Below are 25956 nucleotides of genomic sequence, written 5' to 3'. Positions count from 1 at the left end.
TACCCATAGGCAGATAGGGTAGATGGGAATTCATGTAGGTACTGCTTAGTACGTAGCATTTTAGAAAGCGGCTCAATAATTCGGGGACCAGTGAATTTTACTTACTCCCTAATGAACATACAATATTACTCACATACAGTTTCACCTTTTCAAACCTACCTTACACACAACATATTATAGTTATAAGTTTGAAATATATCATGTACAAATATAAATAATTATGTGAACACTGCAAATATTATATAGAAATAAATAAATAAAAAAAAGAGTTTTTAGTGTTAATAAGGGTAATAAGGCTAGATGTGAATATGTAAAAAGCGAATTACTTGTTTTTTTCAATTTAAATGTCAATTGCACTGATTTTAAAGATACAAGTTCAGTCAATAAACGATTATTTAAAGCAGTAGCATCTAGTGCCAAATACGTTAAAAGGTGATTTTTTGCTTACCAATAGTAATAATAAATATATGATTATACCTAGCTCTCTCATTAAAAATTTAGGCGTATTAGATCTATCAAAAAATTTATATATAAAAATGCAAAATCAGTTATTTTAAATACATGTAGGATAACGAAAGATTTTAAAAAAATTTATGTTTAGGGAATCAGTAGGATTTATAGGCACAGTTAGGAGTTCTACCGAGCCGAACCCTCTGATGAAACCCTATGAAAATATCTGGAGCCGGTGAATTATTGTCCCATTTGATCTCTGGTGATTTGACGTGTTGTTCTTGTATTGTTTGGTATTTATTCTGCTTATATAATGCACCTGCATAAAGTGGATCGACTAGATGATCATTTGTGGAAAAGTTTGTGGAAGGGTTTAGTTTTTCCTATGGGGAAGATTTAACCCAGACATAAGGTCGGAAAAAAAAGTTTTAATGTTTATATATTTTCATTGTGTTCACCCTCAGAAATTTTCTTTGTTTTTTTTGCCAAAATCAAGGAGGTTTATGATTATCAAAGGACCCTTTGACTTTCAACAAATTGTACCAAAAAAAAATCAAAGGGATTATTATTGATTGATTATTTGGACCATCTGGCAACCCTACTGAAAACAGTACATAACCTTCTGAAAGGCCATATCTTTAGGTATTCCTGATATCGTACAACCCTTTGAGTTGTATGTTCCCGACAATTTCACAAGAGCGCGCAAGCACAGGGCCTTCGTTGTTCTGAGTTGTAGAACCAACCTTCAATTGGTAATCCACTCGGAAAAATGATTCTATAAATAACTGTCATCCAATTTTAAGGTTGTTTTAAAGAGAGGAAAGAGAGGAAGTTCTGGGAAGGAAACAGGTGTGAGGGTGGGTAGGAATCTAGATACTAGTGTGTCCAGGAGAGACGGACGCATGAATCCATCCCTACAACTGCGGTGCAAGGCGATGGGTCGAGAGAGTCCTGTTGGAGAGGTCAAGAGGTCTCCCTCAACCGGTCTCTCCCGATCTGGCCCGACACGCAGTAGGTGGGTAGTCACAGCTAAGACCTAGACAAACATCACCCCGTGAACCCGGGCACCCCTGCTAAGTCAACAAACGTAGCGAATCACTTAACATGACCAATGGAAGAGGTGTTTATAAAATAAATCTCCATCTTAGCACAAACACTCCTTTCTTCCTTCAATGTCATTTTGATTTCACGAGATGAAAATATTTGATTCGCTTAATTGTGTCATGTCTTTCTGGAAAGTCCCGACTTCTTACTTCACTAAAATATTCTCGTCATAATCTTTTTTTTCTTTCATGCACTACACAATGTCCAAAAACAACTTGGCATCCCCATGTAAAGCTTGTTTATTCTTGATATTCGTAAAACGGTAGTACTTCCAATTTTTACAATTTATTTTAACAAAAATCTCTGAAATAAAAATCCAATAATTGGTTCAGTCGGATTTATAGGCCCTGTTAGAAGTTCTACCGAGCCGAACCCTCTGATATGAAAATATCTGGAGTCGGTGAATTATTTTCCCATTTGATCTCTGGTGAGTTGACGTGTTGTTCTTGTGTTGTTTTGTATTTATTTTGCTTATATAATGCACTTGCATAATGTTGATTGACTAGATGATCATTTGTGGAAAAGTGTGTGGAAGGCTTTAGTTTGTCCTATGGGGAAGATTTAACCCGAACATAAAGACGGAAAAATTTTCGTAAGCCTCAAAGATCTCATTTAACAAATCTGAATACCGCACAAGAGTCCCAACTGCTCCTGACCGTCTAGAGCCAGTGAGACTATGGCATCCTCAATTTCGGGGTTTTTGTGAGGTGGGAAAGTCCTGGCTATTCAGATCTAGTCACCAAACACGGCTAAAGCCAATTCAAGCAACGTTTCAATTCTGAATTCTTCCGAACGTTCTGCAAATGTACTATTATATGATTTACTATTTATCGGCACAGGATTTCCTAGTGAGACAGGCAAAGTCAAAAAGAAAATATGTAAACATTTTTATATAGATGCACATAATAAATAAATAAATAAATAAATAAATTGAATATGGTTTGAAATTTTCACGGCCAAAAGTACTAGTCATTTTTTGGGGGGTATTGTGCCGTTTGGCGCTACCTCATTCTTTGCGGACAGCAGAACAGTGTCCGAAACGTTGGCTAAAGAAGGAGGTAGCGTAACACGGCATAACACCCCCAAAATAAATTACTACAATACTATTGATTGTTTTAAATAAATTGACTATTGTGAAGTAGCACATTTTAACCAAGTGAAATTTACTTGCGCACTTCGGGATTTGACCGCGCGATATCCTGATTGCTAGTCAAGAATCTTACCCTTCGACCGCGGAGGCTGTATTTCTGCTGCATTCAGGTAATAGAAAATATTATGAAAAAATATAACTCGCAAACGTATCCAGGATACTATTTTTTTTCTTTGAATGCAACTATCTTTCGGGGAAGCTACTTATGGTAAATTACCATACTATTTGTAAAAAGATATAAACACTTTATCTGGTAAGACGTTACTGTTTACAAAAACATAATTTTGCAAAAAACAAGTAAGTTATTATGAAAATAGTTCAGCTGACGGACGGCAAAAATTTAGCGTCGGAGATCTAGAAGTCGAATCTGAAGGTTGGAGATGTAGTTCTATGAAAAGAGTTTAAATTATACGAATATTAACGAGGCTTTGTCTGAAAATTGAGACAATTTTCTGAAAAACTGAATTTCAAAGAGATAGATGGACAGTCAAAAAGTTATTTATAGAAAATGCAATACAGTTTTCAAATAAACTAATAATTAAGAAACGTAACTGTTTTTCGAAACACTTTCGGGTGCAGAAAAAAATTATGTGATGTTATTTGTTTTATTTAGAATTCAATAAAGGAATTCGCGTGTTAGCTAATTTTTGAAATTCGTTATCATACCATTTTTATGAGGATGAGAAAGTAATTTGTTGCGGTTATCGGATTTTTAAAAATTGTTTTACCATTTTGTAAGCCGATTTTGGCGCTGATATATAATAGTAGGTAAACAAGCTATTTTGTTTATTTATTGCATCTCACTATACATAAATCATGTTTTTTCTCATAAAAATCAACCTTACTAGGACTAAGCCCGTATCGAGGTTAGGTTATAATATACGCCTTTCATGTTACGTACATATTCTGAAGGGTCTAGATGGGTACATACGTTTCATTCAAACGCAGGTTACTTTGTGTCCCACACTGTTGTTACAACGTATTTACGTGGATATCACGCCTATAATATAATAAAAAGGGTAACCGGATAAATCATCACAATGATAATTCATCACATTTTTTAAATGTTATATAAAGTCATGGAAAGTGATGAAACAAAAAACTTTATTAACTGGGTTATGTAGGTTAGGTAAGGTTAGGTTGGGTTAAAAAAATCATCTTTTCTAATGTCTTTATATCACTCTTTAAAAGTGTGTTGAATTGTCACTGTGTTGAGTTATCATGGAACCAATAAAAGAATCACTGAGGACGGTTATAGATAGATTATGCCTAACTCCCAGTCATTGTGATGTTATATTCAAAACCCTCTGACTGCGTTATGGTATCATGCCGCAGCTTTGTGGTGGTCAAGTCTCAGTAAATCCGAGCCATATCTGATCCGCGTCGAATTCATCGTTCTTTGAATGTGTTATTGAGGCATTATAGGACACTGAAAGAATACTGAAAGAGCACGCTTTAACTTTATGATATCGTATCTGAATTCTGGAATGTATTAGCATTTAGTGATATATTGGTTTGTTGTTTGCGTGATTATTCATATTACTGAGAAGAATTTTTTTAGATAATTTAATATATCGTCGAGTTTTTATTACTATTTCCATTGGAACGGTTAACCAACTTCAAGTTAGTTACTTCAGTGCAGAGACAGCTCTACCTTTGGATTCTGAACTTATTGTCTGTATAGATAAATGAGGATATCTTAAGCGTGTAGTGCATTAATTTCGATTCCTAATAGTTGATTTACTTAATTATTATTAAAGAGATTTACTTAATTATTATTAGTCAAAGGAGTGTAAATAGTTCGAATTATTAAGAGAAACGAATCGCGGAAGATTACAGCTAGTGGTGTACGGACATTGTTGTTTCATAGTTACGTATTATGGAATAATGGAAAATTATATTTTTTAACATGAAAATTTATTAAATTACGTCATTTAGTTGTTAAATACAACTGTCGAGTCTGTATATATTTTTCATTAACTATCTAGTTCAAAGGGTAGTGTGTTTTACCATGTCCCATTTCTACATTCAATATGAATCTCTGATTTCGTAATTAATTTTAGGTACACAAGATTAAATTGGTGGTTTTTTTAAAAGATTACATTGTGTTTTTTTTAAATATACATTTTTTACATAAATTTGGACCAGCGTTGGAAAAAATCCTGTTTAACATATTTGGTATGGAATCCGTTAGTTCCATTCCGTGACCATAATACTCGTATATATTTTTTAACACTCTTTTTAGAGGCTTTAACATAGGAATAGTTTTTAAAATTATATAAAACTATTTTACTATTGTACCGTTTTAAAAAAATTACATCACTAATCTGCCCCAGCAACAATCTTTCGTATTTATTAAAAGGAAGCTACAAGCCAAACATGTGTATTTTCTTGGTATGCCTTATATCGTCATGAATATAAGTAATAGGCATTAAAATCGCTTGACAAACAACGGAGTTTAGTTTCGATTTCAAGCAAAAACTTTGTTTTTATTTATTTTGTAAACAATTTTGTAAGAAAGCAAAGAAGTCAATAAAGGAAAACTGTTACAGATAGTCTTAGATATAATTTTGTATAATTTTTAAGTCGTTTCTTTAATGCGTTCATAAATTTTTATTGAAAAAACAATTTTTTAGTAGCTTTAATTTATATATGTTTTTGAGTAATTAAAAAATATATTTGTATTCTACTCAAGGAAAACTATACGAAAAGCTTCAATATATCCAAAGCATATTTTTGGTATTCGTAATGTAAACCGATTCGTTATAAAGATTAATCGAAATAGTGATTTAGCATTAGGCTTCGCCTTAAGTGATAAATTGAGAATTTTAACTAAAGAATCCACAATATAACCCTCCATTAGTATTCCGGTCAATGAGAAGTACATATAATGGTAGTTAGTCCCAGAATTTCTGAACTAAAAACAAAAAAAATCGACTTCTAGTAATCTGGTATTGGTGGAAACTTCAAAATAATACGTAAACTAATGGAAAGTATAAAAAATGATAAAAACATGTACACTTTGGATAAAATGTCCAAGTATTTTAGGTAAAGGTATACTGATGTGGAGAAAAAAGTTTAGATTTTACTGATTTGGACACCACAAAACAAATGAATATTAACATAAACATAAATGTTGATATACTTATATTTCTTGACGTATTTAGAATCGTTGAATTATTTGTTAGCAGTTGCCAGGTTGTTGGTAGGTACTGGTAGTTATACCTATAAATTTCCATAAAATCTACGGAGCTTTGAAATATCAATTATTTTATAAAAAAAGGAAAGACGTTCCTTCCATGTTTAACGATGTGAATGACGAAGCCGAGTAAGTAGTAAAGCGGGTAGGTACACAGGTAAATAGGCAATAGTTAAAACTGTCGATGACTACCCACATCCACGTCTTTGTGACTTTGACTGCTACAAATCTTGTTTGATGGATCTCGTGGTTAATGTAGAATACACCAATGTGTCAGGTGTCACGTGTAATGGTCTAATTGGCAACACCGCAAGACTAAATAGTTTTACGACTATTTGCAAATCTGCCGTGAATTAGTATTAGCCTTCAGTTCCCTTCAGTTGTTGGATTGGCAACTTAGAAACCATTATGTCCAATCAAAGAAAATTTGTTTTCACGTCTTGAGTACGGGTTGCATAATAATATTGATATGTAAACGGTGGAGTTATATATGTAATAATAATAGTTATATATGGGAATTAAATAGAATATTCAAAAATATGTTTCTAAAAAAATAAGAAATTACACAGATTTAGGAAATGAAATTAAAAGAATTTGGCATTCTCAGAATATAAAAATATTACCATTTGTTATTTCGGCTACTGGTGTTATACCTAGCTCTCTCATTCAAAATTTAGGCGTATTAGATCTTTCAAAGAATTTATACATAAAAATGCAAAAATCAGTCATTTAAATACATGTAGGATTACGAAAGATTTTTTAAATATTTATACTGAGGGATCAGTAGGATTTATAGGTCCAATTAGAAGTTCTACCGAGCCGAACCCTCTGATATGAAAATATCTGGAGTCAGTGAATTATTTTCCCATTTGATCTCTGGTTATTTGACGCGTTGTTTTTGTATTATTTTGTATTTATTATGCTTATATAATGCACTTGCGTAATGTGGATTGACTAGATGATCAATTGTGGAAAAGTGTGTGGAAGGGTTTAGTTTTTCCTGTGGGGAAGATTTAATCCGGACATAAAGTCGGAAATTAAAAAAAAAGGAATAGAACCCGCACCTTCTGATTGCCGGTCAGGAGCACGGAACTACTGTGCGGATTATTTTTAACCGTCAAATAATTCAATGAATACTAGTATTTCATTGAACAATTATTGCTTTTTGATTGGATTTGTTATCCTTTGTGCTTTGCATAAAACCATGTCTTGTAAACATATGTTTACCCTTATTAAAAAATAATTTATTATTTCAACTGATAGGAGATCTCTCAATCTTCGTCTCTAATATGTAGTATTATGGTAATTAAATAAGATTTCCGCATTAAATCAATTCCTGATTAAGTTCTAACTATCATTTACATTCTTACATTTCTGATGTCTTAAATAGGTAACAAGAGGTTCTAGCTAACAAAATTATGGAAACGAAAAAATATCGCAACTGAAAATATCTTTCAAAGAGTGAAATTTTAAAATTTATGACAGAGGCAATGAATTATTTTTTAATAAATTTATGATGTATTGATGTTCTTAGATGTTGTTTTCAGTGAAAAATTCAAAGAATTGTAGACGACATTGTGAGCTTCAACTCAAATTTAAATGATATTACATTAACCAAATGACATTTTAAAAGTTTCACATCTTGTACCATTCATGAGCTTTCAATGGGACAGACAAACCCACATCTTTGAATGATTTCAATCTGCCTAATTAGGAACTAATAACTATTATCTAACACGACAAAACATAGTATGTAACCTAGTTTGTAGGTAATTTCAATAATTTTCATCACGATGCAAAGTTAAAAAATGTTTTCATTAATAAATTATCTAGTTTTCTTCTGCCGTTATTGTGTATAAAACGCTAGTACACCAATATATTACGGAGAAGATTAAGATTACGATTAAGATACAGATTACAATATTAAACGGTCATGGGGAATTTTTTTCTATTTTATGACATTCGTCAAAAGTTATTTGCTGAACTGTACAGTAAGTGACGTTGAAAATGTCGATGGCCAATGCAGTTCAGTCGCTATGTGATTGACGCGTTCTGATTCTTCGCTTTCGGCGCATAAACTAAAACAAATTCCAAGGTGTTGAAATTCATACATTCCTGTTAAGAACAAGGAGGGATACAGGAATTTATAGTATGTGTATTCCTTCATATACAAACAGGTAAACCACTTTTATCTATTTCTAGGAATATGGTTTGTGTGTAGAAGGGGCCCAAATAGTGAAGCTATATTCCAGTGTAGGTACTGCGAACAAGTGCTTCATTTGTTTTCCGTATTTCGATTCCATCAGTAAAAGATCTTGTAGGTAACAATCCAATAAAGAAGTATTTAATATATATGTGCGTAACAATGCGAGCTCCGTTTTAACCCCTTCGCTTTACTTTTGAATAAAGGCGCCACAAAAAAATACATTACAACGGACGAATTATAAATATATTACGCTAATACCATTTTAATATACGGTGACCGGATAAATCATCACATCTTTAAAAACTTATATAAAGTCATGGAAAGTTATGAAACAAAATTTTATTAACTGGGTTAAGTAGGTTAGGTTAGGTTAAAAAAAAATTTCATCGCGTCTAATGACTTTATATCACTTTTTAAAAGTGTGTTGAATTGTCACTGTGTTGAGTTGTCATGGAACCCAAATATAAATACTTCGCTGTACCTACACACTAAAAAGTTATTATTTTATTTATTTATTTATTTATTATTTAACATTATAAATGATAACAATATGCAGACTTGTATACATAATTTTTTCGTTATTCTATTTCTCCATAAGTTGAGCTCCACGAGCTCGTGTTTATGGGAGGAGTCTTTTTTTAAATTTTTTTTTTATTTGGTACATTATTTTTTACAATTTATGTTTTCCAGTAATGTAGGCCTCACTGGGTGGCTTGCCCGTGCTGAGGCCTTCATTTTATAATATGAAAATCTAATCTACATATTACATAAGAGAAAGTAATAAATTTAAAAAGAAAAGAATAAGTCAGTCTATGTTTTTTTAGTATTACCTTTAAGATCGTTTTCTGTGCGGTTTCTATGTAATTGATAGCCGAGTTTGTTGCTCCTCCCCAAGCAATAATTCCATATTCTATTATTGATTGGCAAAGTGCAAAATATATTGTTTTCAATTGTTAAGGTTATGTAAGGTTATGGTCAATTACGATTCCTAGATACTTTATTTGTTCTGTTTTTTCTAGAGGAGGGCAATCGCAGATGTTGGTGTTTAAACATTCGTGTATTTTTATGGTGTTTGTGTTGTTTTTTGGCTGTCCCGTGCTATTTATACTGTATGTTGTGAATTTTGTCTTTGATATGTTAAGTGTAAGTATGTTTGAGTCTAGCCATGTTTTCACTTGCGAGATTCCCAAATTTGCTATGTTATATACATTATTCCAATCCTTAGATTTGAAAAGTAAAACTGTGTCATCAGCATAGCTAACTATTTCACCGTCTATTTTCATGCTGCAAAGTTCATTTATGTAAATAGTAAAAAGAACGAGCCCTAGTATGCTTCCTTGTGGAACTCCATATGTAATCGGCAGTGGTTTACTAGTATGGTTGTTAATTTTGACTTGTTGAGTTCTGTTACTCATATAACTTTTTAATAGTTGAAGTTCCTTGCCTTTGATACCCATGTTTTCTAATTTTTTAAAAAGTGGATTGTGGCAGATTGAGTCAAAGGCTTTAGCTAAATCTAGATATATCGCTATGCATTTGTACCCTTGATCTAAGTTGCTATGTATATAATCTATTGTACATGCCAATGCTTCTTTTGTGCCTATTTTGTCTCTAAATCCATATTGGTTATCCGAGATTAATTTGTTTTCTTCTAGGTATTTTATAATTTGGTTTTTTAATACTCTTTCTAAAATCTTTGAAAGCGAGTTTAACAGAGTGATTGGTCTATAGTTAGTTATTTCCATTTTGTCTCCGGATTTATAAATGGGGATAACTAGTCCTTTTTTAATAGTACTAGGAAAGCAGGAGTGTGTTATACTAAGGTTGATTAAGTGTGTTATAGGTTTTAAAATTTCATTTTTTAGTATCTTAATGCAATCCGTTGTTATCTCATCTAATCCAGGAGCAATTCGGTTTTTTATTTTGTCAATTTCCTCTTCCGAGGTTGTTTTTATTGTAAATCTGTGTTGAGTCGGTTTTTTATTGATATTTGATCTATTTGTTTGTGTTGGTGTGTTTGTGTTATGCAATTTACGGTTCGCTAATATATTTATTGAAATTAGAGAAAAGTCCAGCAACTCCGGGTGCACGTCAACCAGTGCTTATGTAAGTACATTTGGATTTGGCTCACTGATTTAATATTCATTTTTTTTTCTTAAATATGTTTATTCTTTTCTCAGTTTTCAGGCTATCGGGAAGTAGATTGTAAAGGTGGCTCTTCATCATACCACTTTCGTCTTTACTCTATTTATGTGCATAATTTATTATGTTGTCTTGTGTAGTGTTCGTGTACTTATGATGTTTTTTATAAATGTTGTGTTTGTGAGTATAAATCCGTTTTTATTTTTTAGATTGTTCATTTTGATTGATGTATTGTTCTTTAAAAGTAATATCCTGTTAAACTGCAATTAAGCAGTTTGTCAACACGATGTTTAATATGTTTAATTTACAATGTAAATACAAGTATACATATCATTATTATTAATTATAATTGTGTACAAACATTGTAATCGTATACAATTTATTTTTTATACTTGGTGGCATGTTGAATGTGTGGGCAAATTATACTCCTGAGTTCGCTGTCCGTATTTATTGTTATAATAGCTGACGCGTACCCGGCGTTTGCTGGGGGTTATCATTAGGAGATAGACGTATACCATGGCTAACTTTTCTGAAAGCTTTTTTATGATATATAATTCCGTAATAGATTATTTTGATGTATCTTATAAGGTTTATCCAGCGTTAGCAATGAATGTAGTGCCCAAAAAAATATTTTTACGACTTGTTTATAAAACATCGGCGTTTCTCTACTTTCTTTAAATAAATATGTAAACCTTCCGGAAGAAATTCTCTAAATTATAGTGAAAACCCTATCCAAATACGTTGGGTAGTTTAGAAGAACTAAGCGCACAAACAGACGGGCGCGGATAGCGACTTTACTTTATACATTTTCTAGTATAGGCATATCTAATATTCGTACAGTTTTTTTAATTTTCAGTAAGTTTGTTTCTTCATATTTCTATTATTAACGGCAGGATCATATTAACATGTAAAGAAGAAGAGGTACTCACGTGGATGGTGGCAGATGTAGACGTAGGGATTGGCGTATGTGAGGTTGTTCTTCCCGCACACCGGGTTCCACTCGTACCTGTTCTTGGCCAGGTGACACGCGAATCTGCGTCCCTGTGTGCGCCGCACCTCTCTCACTGTGCAGCCACCCGAGTGAAGGATGCTCAAACCTGACAACAACAAAATGCACCATAATGTTATCGGTATATTTTTATGATATTATGACTAATTTAAAACAAGATAATTTTTTGTTTCTTTCATATTTCTTAAAAATACAGTTTTTTTAATGGAGAGAAACATTCCTGTGTTACTACTAAGTCCAGGCGCTCGGGAACTTAGCAACTTTAGTTGCGGCGATGATATTTGGAATAACCTGACTATATTTGAATTCCTCCTACTTCTGTAATGATAAGCGGAAAATGTTGCTGTGCAAGGGTGGAAAATGAACCCGCAACGCCTGGGTGGGAAACAGATTTTTCACCTAAAGTAAGATAAAACCGACCTTACTCCAGGTACACAGATTACACACAACACTATTAGTTTTTTTAAATGGGGAGTCATAAATAGCAATGTTCATGTCTATTGTACCCTCCCCCATTTTCCTAACCTATTTCAACTGGTCGATATCCTGAAACGGTAGGTACCTACTATCCTCTTTATTTTTGCGAAAATAAATAAAATTCTTTGTCAATTTCAGTTTAATAATAAAAAAAATATGAGATTTTAATTTTTTAAATTTAATTTAAAAGAATTGCGAACAATGCGGTACAACTCGTGTGATGATGTGATGTCTTATCATGAAAATATCGAAACCATCCTGTGCAAAATACAAATAATTATTTATTAGTGCATAAAGGAAACAGGAAATTTAATATTTACCGACTGCATATAGTTTACGTATTTACATTTGGAATAATTCTTAGAAATATACATAAAAATGTCATGAATGACTTCATGTTAGCAAGAATTGGGGTCACGAAGAAAAATATTTTTATTAGCATGAAAGTTGTTTTTTTATTAAAATTGAATAAAAAGTCATGTCATTAAAAGGTACAAATTATTATAAAAATACACTACCTATAACAATCTAAGTGAGAAGGTCAATTCTAAAAAATGCACCGCTTTCCATTGCTTGAACACACATGAAGGAAAATTTCTCATTTATTAGTTACATTGCAGTAGGAACTAGATGTCTATAAAACTCTAGAAGTTCATTAATTATATTTGTGGTGTAATTATTATTGTCGACACAAACATGTGTGCGGATCTAATTTGATTGGCAGATCGATTAGATCGTTGATTCTGGATCAAGATATCGTGGGTTCGAATTCCGATATGGGCAAAAAAGGGTAAAGGTCCTGTTTTAATTCGACCATTTGGCATTTCAACTTTAAATTAGTTCAGGTTCCAGTTTAAGACGGTGTTGCCATGTTGGATACTACCTCCTATCCCGCTAGAGATCCTTTATGTAATTTCGTTCAAGGTGAATCATTCGAAATTATTAATGAATCGAAAAATAGTCATGGTTATTGCCGTATGATCAATTATGAGCTGAATTCATTTGAAGTAATCCGCTTACAGGTAAGTTAATGAATTATTTAGATTTGTCACGGTTTTGTTTTCCGAGTGCCCTTTCTAGGTGACCTAAATACCGCGGACTCGATTTCGGCGAATGATAATATATCAATACTACACTGATTATAAATATGATAACACGAAGATATAAAAGAGCTATGGAGGATATGTTACCGACTGTTTTGATACAAAGTACAATCAATCTATTAAACTGAAATCAGCTGTCAAGTCTTTTCAGCCCGTAACGCCATTTCTTTTAGAGTTTAGAAATTAATATATATTTTTTGTTAATAAAACTTTTTTGCATATTTACGATAATCCAGGTTTTACAATGGGTTAACTATTCTTCCATTAAAAGCATATCTTGTAGGTGGAAGAGGAGTGTACATTTGGAAAAAAAATAACAGATTAAAAATATAATGATAAATGCATAATTTTGTGAAATAGTTTACTTTCCTGTTTGATAATTCAAACAGGAATTAAAAAAATATATAAATACACAGTTAATCATATAGGTACATCGTAATCATGATTATGAAATCAAAAGATGTAAGTATATATTATTAAAAGACGTAAGTACATATTATGTATTTAATAAGAAACTAAAAGACGTACGTACATATTATGTATTTAATAAGAAATTAAAAGAAGTAAGTACATATTATCATTTAATAAGAAATTAAAAGAAGTAAGTACATATTATGTATTTAATAAGTAATTAAAACACATAAGTATATATTATGTACTTAATAAGAAAATACACAGTTAATCGTATGATTACATCGTAATTATTATTATGAAATTAATAGACGTGTGTACATATTATGTATTTAATAAGAAAAAATATTATTGAGGATAAATAGAATGTAATAGGATTATTAGTATGATTTCCAGGAGGAAATAGGGAAAGCAATTTTTTGTCAATTATTTCTCTAAAATATTTCTTGATGGAGTTCAATATTAGTATTTCATCATTAAACTTCTGATTTCTTCTGGTAATATATTACAGAAACATTTTCCTTGGAACATATGAAGTGTCAAAATACTCGTATGAAGAAAATATACATACCACGGTGTTATTTTGTTCAAATCTCTAGCATAACCGGGTAGTAATGTAAAAAAAAACAAGACCGGAAAAAGTTGTTATTTTATTACTTAAAAATGTAAGTACTTAGGTACCTATCCAATTAAGGAAGTTATGAAGCTTGATCAATTTAATTTAAAATAAGATAAAATATACCTCACTTTAAGCAACTACTTTAACGGTTTATCTCTTCAGTGGTTTTCTTGGCGTTTAATCAATAAAAATTTAATTTGACTACCTAAGAGTAATATGCAAAACCTTAAATAAGGTTCCATGATAAATTAACACAACGACAATTAAACACACATTTAAAAAGTGATAAAGTTATTAGAAACGATGAAAAAAAATTTAAACCTAACCTTACCTAACCTAACTTACATAACCCAGTTAATAAAGTTTTTGTTTCATCATCTTCCATGACTTTATATAACTTTTTAAAGATGTGATCCGGTCACCGTTTATGTTGCATAATTTTCTGTACATATTCTATTTTATTCTGTCATTTGTTCATAAGATAAAATGTAAATTGTGAATGCAGAAGATTACCCTAACTGGGTGAAGCCAAAATAAAGAATGGTAAAAAGGAAGTGTTGTGACTCTTTGTGAATTGTTTAGTGTATTTTACAAACATTTTCTGCAGTCTCTACGCTTTGGTAATATAAAGACGAATTCAAACAATCCAATTGTAAGGCCAAGTTTAAAATGATCATCTCGCAATATCGCCGCCTTTGATCACAGACACTTTATGAAGTCACATGACGGTTGCCCATTTGACACTTCAGAGATTTAGCTCAATCGATAATATCAATTATCATTCGCCCTTTGAGAATCAATTGAATGATTACCTACTGATCGAAATCACAACGTTTCAATTGCGGCTTCTTTGTCCTGCTTCTGATCTTTAGGGCACAGGTCATGATTAATTATTAGAGAATTCAACGAAACTTTGGGCTAAATTATGTTATTGAGAAAAATATCCACGTGTTTTATACCTACTTTTAATCTTTCTAATTTATTTAGTGTATTAAATGATTGTATTTTTCCTTTGTTAGAAGTCAACTTGAGTACAACGCTCTCGTCTGGAATCCACATTATAATATTCATATACAAGCTATTGAAATAATAAAATAAAAATTACGTTTTTAAGTTTTAAGGCGATACCGTGCGTAGTATTGCAAATTCATGTTTTTTTGGTTTGAAAATTTGATCACTTAGAAATGTTTAAGATGCTTTAATTAAATACTGCGAGTAGAACACATTTTGGCCTACGAGATGATCCAGTATTTTTTTAGATAAGTCTTTTAATAAGCCTAGAAAAAAATAATGTATCAGGCCTATAAAAACTGCTTTAAAGTTCAAAATCTCCTACTTACGAACGCATTTTCGCTTACGGTTTTATTGTATAATGTGACAAATTAAGTTCTTTATAAAATGATCGTAAAACAATTAAATATTTGTGCCTGAACGTCCGCAAAATAAAATAAAACCCACTTTTTTGCGATGTTTTTTTCTTGTATTTATCAAAAAAGACGGATGGTGATGAACGGGAATTTAAACCTTATCGCCATCTACATAAGGGGTGTTATTGTTAGCGGCTTGATTCAAAATGTCATACGACATATGGCATCGCCTTTGGAATGGTATTCCAGCTTTTTTGTTTAACTGTAGAATATGCTTAAATTGTTGGACAGAAATATTTTCACTGACTTGGTATTTCTATATAAAATTCTAAATGATGTATTTGATAGACCAGAATTGCCTGCATTGATTAGCTTTCGGATTCCACTACGTAATAGGTACCTACTAGAAGTCGGAATTTAATTCAGTGCAGAAATTGTGGGACTAACTACCTTAATGTACCTATTCCTCGCTGCCCAGAATACTTACAGAGGGAAATATTTATACCGAGTCAGTGGACATCTTCAATTTATCACTTAACACATACAAAAGATTGTAAAAAATTGTAAAAAAAACACGCGCTATTTTTATCTATCTGCACAGACAGAGAGAGCCACAGCAACGCGTGGCGGGGTACAGCATGTAATCCAATAAATACTGTACCTAATTTTTTACTATTCATATCTAAGAGCCCCTAAAGAGGGCGTTAATAAACATAAATAAATAATTTAATGTTACCCAATCCAGATTTTGTCCTTTGTCTGAGGTCATTTGGTCTTCCCCTTCACATTTTAGAAATATTTTTGTTTTGTAAAATTAAAACATGTTGGTGTACTCCATTTCATTGTAAATAGGAAAATATTTTTGTTTTGTAAAATTAAAACATGTTGGTGTACTCCATTTCATTGTAAATCGGAAAATATTTTTGAAGTAGTAAACAATCTACAAAGCTGAGCTCTTGCGTAATTCACTACCTTATCAAACGGATTGCAATATTTAGAATACAGAAGTCAGGTGGGAATGCTGCTCTTGTTCTACCGGTATTTCAATGGAAGATGCTCCGAGTAACTAGCGTCATTGATCCCTTCGGGACGGGTGCGTAATCGCGAAACACGCCTAACTCGCTCTCAACATTTGTGACATGAGAATGGGTCGTTTCTTAGACTCGTTCTTAAATTCAATAGCTCGGCTTCTGTGTTTACTCCCTCCAACAGCATTGGTCTTCACGAGACTCATCTTCACTCCTTCCTCTCAAAAATACCCTCCACACAGCATTCCCAACGATGACAAAGGTACTGAGGGAAATTATTTTTCTCAGGGCCTTCTGCGTGGAGTTAATGGTAATTTTTTTTATTTTCTTGTGTAATTTAGGCTATGTTGTAGGGCACCCCCAGCGTTGATGTTTAGCAAAATAAATATGTATGAAAAAATTACCATTATTTGTATTTAGTCTATATACTACAAAAAACAGGGTAGGCAATAACATTACAAACACATAGACACTCTATTGTCTCAAAAAATTAAAACAAAATATTGCAAGTAATTTGCGATTCCAGTAAATTCGTAATTCAAAATTTATTCATGAGTGACAAAAATAGACCATCAAAGAAAATGTCTGAATGAACGAAATAGTTATATGAAAAGGCAGCGTTTATGTACTTATAAGTTGCGGCGAAAATACATTCTACATCACGGGTGTGATTGAGATGACAATATACGCTTACTCGCTTACTTAAGACGAATACGGAACGTTGCATGAGCCGACATACTGCCAGTAGGTTATCATTTTTAAACTTAGATATGTATTGGTACGTTTGCTATCTGACTTTATCTAATGGAGCTTAAAATCTCCAAGAAAGTACAACAATTACCGTATATTTTGCTTGCAAGTATGAGATCTCTACAACATGCCTTTATGTCATTGAGTGTAGGTGAAAATCCGATGCTTCAGAATAAATCATAAAAACCGGATGGACATGTTCAATCTTTTATCAGGTTCTTAGTAGAAAGTTTGCTAAAAAGTAAAATCAATAAGTGAGGTTAATTAGCTTATCGGAAAAAGAGCGAGTCAGAATGCATTTTCATCAAATGAGTAGGTACTTAATCTAATGGTTTATTCCCGGCTTGTAGTTATTTGTACTCGTATTATCTGCGATCAACATCGAGATAGTGCGTTCCCCTTGCATTCCAATCGCCACTTCGGTATGCAAAGAATGTAATCGCGGAATTTAATCAAATGCACCGATGACATTTTTATTTATTTTTACAATGGCGAAGCGCGCATGCGCCGGGGCGCGGGATTGCTTTGAAGTCTCGTCCAATATCGTGGAAATAATGAGCTACTTGCATGCATTTTAATTCATTTAAAAATATATATATAAATTGTTCAAATCAGTGCTTTAGATCGTGACCTCACTAATTGAAAACAAGGGCCGACTGATCTGGCCTTGATGATAAGTTTATTTTTAATATGCTATTGAATTGATTTATTTCTATGTTGTTGAAACCTATTGGAAGATTAGATAAATGTTTATGCATGCCGGTAATTGTATTTTCAGAATTCACATCTGACAAAAATTATAGCTGTGAGCAACGGGGGTTTTACATAGCTTATTTAATTATATTATACTACTCTTATGTCTGTTTAAATAACCAAATAGTTAATGCACACTAGAAATGACTTAATACATTTTGGTTCTAACCCATTTAGCACGCGCTCTGTCTCTCTTACACTTGCCTTACATTGTATATAGCCATCATATTTGAATTTCATAATAATGAATGATGATGAAACACAGTTTTGTATTGTAAATTTAATGTCTGATTTTCCAGACTTTTGGATAACGAAACACGCCCGCGTCGCACTTCTTGTATTTTTCTTTATTCCATCGTCAAAACATTGCCATAGATAATTATGGCTTGCATAATTGCCATTTATGGCTTTTAAAAATGCTTCATATTAAAATACAATCTTATCAATATATAATGCTGCTGTTAGAAAATGATCTATTCGCTATTTCGCTGCAGCGGTACAATAGTTAATTTTAATTCTGATGTGAAATAATTAAATTTGACAGCTGAGTCTAAGGTCTGAGAGACCTATTGTTATTTTCTCTTGTTTCGTGCGAGATAATTTTATTAACGGTATACTGAAAACATGCTGAGAAACTTCGCACCGAGAGATGGCGTTATTTTCAATATTGTCGAATAATAACACGTTATAGTTATTAATTGTTGGTTTACTCTTGTAGACAAGATATATAAATTGTTATATTTGTGTATATAAAACTCAGGTCTTTGAGATAGGCATAAAATCACACATGTTTATCGCAAAAACACGTACAAAAAACATTAGCCTGCACGTGTTGCACATCAATAAAGTAAGCAATAGAAGTAGAAAAAAAAATTTATCAAACCAAAACATATTTGGAAAAAAACTGCATCTCAAAGATCTACTGATTAACACATAGGTTCAAAAGAGATGGAAGACCGGAGGATTGTTGAATGCAGTATTAATATTATTAAATATTGTCACTTTGTTTTGTTTATTTTCATTATTTATTATTCAAAAAAATATTTGTGTAAATATAACATTTTTCTGTACGACACCTGTATACAGTTATGAGTCCAACATCATTATTGACCAGTTTGCTTCACAAAACTGAGAACTTGAATAGAACCTCTACAAAACTTAAATCAACTTTTAAATTTGATGAATTGTTCAAATTCTGTGAAATGAGTGAAAAATAAGTGTATGTGGAGTCCACGAGACTCTCAAGTAAGCAACTTCTCCCTGGTGCAATCTGCAATCACTTATGGCATAATAGGATAGGGGGGTGCACCTGATACATTTATTAAGCCCCTACAAATAATTCAAAAACACATAATTAAAGTCATATATAACAAAAATAAAACATTCTCGACCGACCTATTATACAAAGAATCTAAATTATTTAGCATTCGTAAATTATTTATATTACAAACAATGAAATATTTATTTAAAAACAAAAATAATTTCAAAATAAATGAAAAAAGAATGAGCAAAAGAACAAATAATATATTTTACACCCCCCAAACAAATACTAAATTAATGCAGACTTAGCAGTTTCATTGGTCATCGTACATTCAACCTTCTACCAATACAAACCCAAATGATAAATAAAACAATAGAATATGTTAAGGAGGTAAAATTATGGCTGAATGACACAGATATTGAAACGCTTTTTATATAAATTTATTGATCCTTTCTACAACTCACTTGCTGAAACTTTATAAACTATTGTATATAATGTTTTCTCTTTACTTTTATAATAACTATAAACAAAAAAAAAACTTTTTCTACTTATATATATTATACTTAGGTACTTGAAATATAGTAATGGTTTTATATTAACTTATTAATTAATTGGTTTTAACACGAGCTCCTGGAGCTCAACTTATGGAGTAGTAGAATAAAAAAAACAAAAAAATTATATATATAAGTCTGCATATTGTTATCATTTATAATGTTAAATAATTTACAAGTAATAAATAAATAAAAAAATTTAAAAAAAAATATATTACCCACACTCAGGCATTTCTTGTGTATACAATTTTGGTATATATATTATGTTATTATATTATATTATATATATTATATTATATTATATTATATTATATATATTATTATATATATTATGTTACTATTTACTGTCTATTATTATGTATAATATATGTAAAGAAATGAAAATAAATAAAGTAAAAAAAAAAAAAAAAAATAGAAGTTGAAAAAAATATATTTATCATGCAATTGGCTCATTCTGATTTAAATGTATCGATTATGTCGGTATCGGAGCCATCTTGTGCTTTATGCTAACCAGGAAATCATGCAAGAAGGTGGATAATTGAAATGATGTGATCGTTTGTTCTCCAGTGGCGGCGTCCCACGGTCCATCATAGATCACAGGGGAGAAGAAGATCGTTAGCTCTAGAATTACCAGCCTAAGTAAGGCCTCGCAATAGATACATTAGCAAAACGCATCCATCAGTATGCAGCTCTGCACGCGTATCTACTACGAAATTCTAATTATATATCGCGCACGAAAGTGTGTTTTGATCATTAAATCTCTCAGGCTAAATATTGAAGTAATCGGTCAACAAAAATAATACCTGAGCATCAAAACGCGATTGCAATCATTAATTTTGTTAAAGAAAGGGTCGTTTCCACGAGAATAGAGTTCAACAGCTCGGCAATCTATGAAAACTGACAAGTTATTATTATTATTGACTGAATGGTTCAAAGTCGGGATTCCACCCTGGCGTCGCACAGTGGGCTGAAAATCGCCTTTCATAGACATAGAGACATGAATTTTCAAGGGTATTTTTTTTGGCTAGAAATGGATTCTGCTGATCATTACTATACTATAAAATGTCGTACGAAGCAATTGCGTGTACAAATGAAGGAGTTATAATTTTTTTAAGAAAAAATTGTATGGCGCTGACATTAAAAATGAGGCTATCTCTGGAATCATAAGGTTGGCCGTTCTATCCTTACACAAAGATAATACTTCTATTTATTTGTATTTTTTTACATATTTCATATTGTGGCGCAAGGTGCGATTTTTTTTTTTAATCCTCAAAGTTTAAAAAAACCCTTTTTAATGTTGATGATTCATTTTAATGCTTAAATGCTTTTAGGCTTGCAGTGTAAATAAAATATTGTAAACTAGACAAAGCATACTCATATGTAAAGCATTTAAGCATTAAAATGAATCATCAACATTAAAAAGGGTTTTTTTCAACTTTGAGGATTTTAAAAAATAAAAATCACACAAAAAATTGAAAAAAAAAATCACAAGTTTCGCCACAATACAAAGTATGTCAAAAAAATACAAATAAATAGTAGTATATTTGTGTGTAAGGATATAATGGTCAACATTATGATTCCAGAGATAGCCTCATTTTTAATGTCAGTTCCATACAAATTTTTCTTTAAAAAATGATGACTCCTTCATTTGTACACGAAATTACTTCATATAAAAGTTTATAGCATATTAATGATCAGCAGAATCCATTTCTAGCCAAAAAAAATTAACTTGAAAATTCAAGTCTCTATGTCTATGAAAGGCGATTTTCAGCCCACTGTGCACAGTGTTTTGGGTTGCAGTGTAAATAAAATATTGCAAACTAGACAAAGCATACTCATATGTAAAGCATTTATGCATTAAAATGAATCATCAACAAAAAAAAGATTTTTTTTCAACTTTAGGATTTTTTTTAAAAAAATCGCACTTTGCGCCATAATATGAAGTATGTCAAAAAATACAAATAAATAGTAGTATTATCTGTGTGTAAGGATAGAACGGCCAACCTTATGATTCCAGAGATAGCCTCATTTTTAATGTCAGCGCCATACAATTTAAAAAAAAAAATTATAACTCCTTCATTGCAGGACTGAGGAGAAGGATAAACCATTCCAGAAACATTCTTATCATAGAATCCCGTCTGACTTCAGGATCGAGCATTGAAGACCATTGGAGAAAGATACTTGCTCCCACAATCTTAGATCCGATGGATTCCCGTGTCTCTCTGGTTTAATTAGATCTTCAATTTAATTTTTAATTTTTAATGTCTTTTTATTTATTTTACTATATGTAAATATTATCTGTACTCAGAGGCGGCTCTAGGGATTCAGTCGTGGTAGGTCATTTGAAAAAAATGTGTGACTAATCTTTATTTGATATTGTGAAAAATGCCCATATATTATTAACTATATCAATTTGTTATAGAGTTTTAGAGTCGCGGACTCTAAATAAATATTATGTTAATATAATAAATTGGAAATAAATACACAATCCATGTACTTACGGCAAATTATTTTTAAGATATTAAGTTTTAATGTAGTTGTCCACAACATTAAAATAAATAAAATCAGTGTTTGATTCTATTTGACAATGATTTTTTACGTTTTTTGTTTTGTTTCATTCTAAATCGATAACAACATAAATAATTATTCTAATCCTTTCCCGAACTATGCAATTGAAAAACAACCATTGTTCCACACACTACAAGCGTGTAAAATGAAAAAACGACATTTGTTTATGTCACCATCTCTGTAAAACATATAATATTCACCGTGTTGTCTCCCCCACGGTCATGACCTAAGCGTCCCTAAACTTTCTTCGGAAGCTAATTTTTACTTCGACGAAAAATATAGTGCCATCTCGTTTATTCTATGGCGCGCGTAGGGACAGAAGATGCCAAATTGGACATTCTTTAAATTGACCCAGCGAATCGTGTGGACTTGTGAATGAAAGCTTCTATTAGAGACAACAGATGTCACTGCTAGTCACTCGCCGCCGCCGCTGTTTCGCGTTACATTTTAAATGTTTTGATGCACATAATTGATTATTATATTTATTATTGTTGTCTTATAATTTTGGGGGGTCAAACACCAATTGACCTAAGGGAAGAACCGCCACTGTCTGTACTTATATCCTCTATGGGATGTGTGGGATTGCACTAACCTCCCCACATCCTGGAATAAAGAATTTATTATTATTATTATTATTTGTACACGCAATTGCTTCGTACGACATTTTATAGCATAGTAATGATCAGCAAAATCCATTTCTAGCCAAAAAAAATACCCTTGAAAATTCAAGTCTCTATGTCTATGAAAGGCGATTTTCAGCCCACTGTGCGTCGCGTCGCAGGCACCATCTTCTGCTAGTTTTACAGAAGCAAAATTATCAATAAATATCGTCAGGTTATTCATAACCCGGGAATATTCGCCTTTCTTTAATTTAACAAAAAATAAAATGTTGTCTTAATAGATTATGTTCTAGCACGAGTATTTTCATATCGTATCACTATTATTATAACTAATACCTACGTAGATCACGTTCCTACATGACAGAATGCAATGTCCATTTAAAATGAAATGTGTAAATATTACCGACAAGTTCGGCATTCTACCATTTTTTTACCATCCTTTAATATTATAATAGTGTCATGGAATGCAGAGAAAAGATATAGCGGAATGTAGATCAAATGAATAATGTTTTAAATTAATTGCTATTTGTACTTAGAATTTGTGGAATTTTCGCATATTTCGACGTGTCCTGCTTTCAAATCTGCCACTTTACAGCAGCAAACTGTGAATTAGGTAACTAATAAAATTGATAGTTTTGTCATAAATTAAAATAATATAAATAAAGTTGATTTTTGAAACTAGTTCTTAAATAATAAAACTAATCAACTCTTCAATATATTAATCAGAATAATATTTATACCATTCTGTGTCCCGGTTAACTTCACCCGAGGCCGCCAACACAGGCTAATGAATCTCCCCAGGTGTAGAACTAACTTACCAAATGTGCCTGTGAAGGCTTGCTAGATTAACATGCCAATCAATTCATCAATTTTTCCATCTGCGATATTACGGCCGATTATGTGTAACGTTTTCTACTAACCTGTTTTATCCTTCCGTATTATCTATTATGAGAAAGACGGTTAGTATCATAATAATATCTATTTATAATTTCACACATGTAGGGGAGAGTATGGTATATCGTACCACTTCGCACTTAACTCTCAATACTGTATGATTGAAATGGGTTAGAGAATTGGAGTTAGGTTCGAATAAATACTTATTTTATTGGGTACGATATTTATTTAAATCATATTTTACAGGCATCTGGAATGCTTTCAAATTAAACGTTTTATAAAAAATGATTTTCGGTACGATTTAACGAACCGGTACGGTTAACCGTACCACCGGTATGGTAAATCGTACCCAGACCATTATTCCAATTTATATCGAAGAAAACATGGTCATTTTTAAGGCATGCATGTGTCGCAAATGTCTGGGTTACTGGTGCAAGCTTCATGCACCCATTTATGGCAACGAACGCACTGGATCCAGTCTTCTTTGGGTCCTGCCTTTTCAAAATAATTGCCAAAGCATAGGTGGCATACGTTTTCTTTATCGTCATCATCAATATCCGTATCCGAATCATTCGAAACGACAATACTGTCAGCATCTTCACTATCACTACTTTTGCAATTGTCTTTCTTTCGTCGAGCACACTTCTTACCCTTAATGGGCTTTTTATCAGTTTTAATAATCTTATTTTTCTTTATTAAAATTTTTAATTTGGGCATTTTGACAGCTGACCGTCTACCAGCAGCAACTTCTAGTCCTTTTTTATACGTAGGTACTTTCTGTTATTTCAGTAGCCTTTTGTGCCATGCGCGTGTTCTTCTTTCCTTGGTTCTTTGGTATTGGAGAAATCTGAAGAATTGATAGTTGAAAAGATGTCGACGCGTTTGAATTCGTTTACCCCAATTCAACTTTCTGAACTGCATCTGGTGAAAAGGAACACTCTGACGAGGTCACTGGTGGTGGTGGACGCAACAAAGGCTCTGACGAGATCTCTGGTGTTTGTTGTACTGAACTCTTTAATTTAAAACTGGAAAATAATTTACTTAAAAAACAACTAACAAATTACGGTAAATCGTACAGGTACGATTTACCAAACAACTTGTGGTACGATTTAACAAACTCTGAGTTTTTATGCAAAAATGAAAACAAAACATGTAAACGACAGGTGACAATATGATTTAATTTGAGAAAACTAAGTGAACTTAATTTGAGAAAAAACTAACATACCTACCATTGAACACGAAATTACCTTACGCAGGAGCCGAAAAAATTAGATGAAAATTGTGAAAAAACAAAAATACTCCACTGCCCGGGCACGCACGATCCAACACTAAATAAAAATGGCAGGACAACTATGACGCTTCTAACGGATGGCAGGATTCAATGTGATGATCAGGATTAAAAAAATAGAGACCCGTAGCAAAACTATCGAGGTGGTACGAATTACCGACCGGTACGATAACCATACTCTCCCCTATGTATGTGATTTTCCTGGAAAATCTGTATCCCGTACTGAAGATATAGTATAAAAAATACTATTGAGTAATACAACTACGCAATTTCAACTAAATTCTATTGTGTAAAATATCTACGCAATTTCAACTAAATTCTATTGTGTAAAATATGTACGCAATTTTAACTAAATTCTATTGTGTAAAATATCTACGCAATTTCAACTAAATTCTATTGTGTAATTCAACTACGCAATTTCAACTAAATTCTATTGTGTAAAATAACTACGCAATTTCAACTAAATTCTATCGTGAAATACAACTACGCAATTTCAACTAAATTCTATTGTGTAATGTAACTACTCAATTTCAACTAAATTCTATTGTGTAATACAACTACGCAATTTCAACTAAATTGTATTGTGTAATAAAAGTACGCAATTTCAACAAAATTATACTGATTTTTCTTTTTTTCAAAAGAAGCTAATACATTGTGACTTGACATTTTAAATAATAAAAAGGAAAACACTTTGTTTAAAGTCACTTTATTGAAATTTTTAAAGTCTACCGGTTTCGGTACCTCCGTACCATAATCAGGACTGTTATAAAAATACTAACAAATACAGAATAATACACATATATATAAAAACAAATAGTTGAGAGAGAAAGAGATAGAAAAACAGAGAGAGACAGTATCAGTTGCGGGAGGGAAGTGGGGGTGGGGAGTTAGGGATAACAGGAAACATATTTATTATAGGGCTGAATGTTAAATTTAATTGATTATTGATGATTTCAGCCTTTGAATTGACTGATTTCTTTATTTCCAATGCTTCCAAATTATTATT

General features: G+C 32.0%; 1 protein-coding gene across 1 annotated transcript in view; it reads right to left on the bottom strand.

Annotated features, from left to right (window-relative positions):
• LOC149420522 (serine protease inhibitor dipetalogastin-like) overlaps positions 1–25956 on the bottom strand; it is a 137079-nt gene that overhangs the window by 23192 nt on the left and 87931 nt on the right. Inside the window, exon 5 of the mRNA XM_089636758.1 lies at positions 11181–11348. Within this exon, the coding sequence (XP_089492884.1) occupies positions 11181–11348 (168 nt within the window). The remainder of the gene's footprint in view (positions 1–11180; positions 11349–25956) is intronic.

Source organism: Hesperophylax consimilis, chromosome 10 (assembly GCF_061612785.1).
Source record: "Hesperophylax consimilis isolate HC1 chromosome 10, BYU_Hcon_1.0, whole genome shotgun sequence".
Classification (NCBI taxonomy): domain Eukaryota; kingdom Metazoa; phylum Arthropoda; class Insecta; order Trichoptera; family Limnephilidae; genus Hesperophylax; species Hesperophylax consimilis.
The sequence above is the reverse complement of the archived record's forward strand: the minus strand, read 5'-3'. Positions and strand labels throughout refer to the sequence as shown.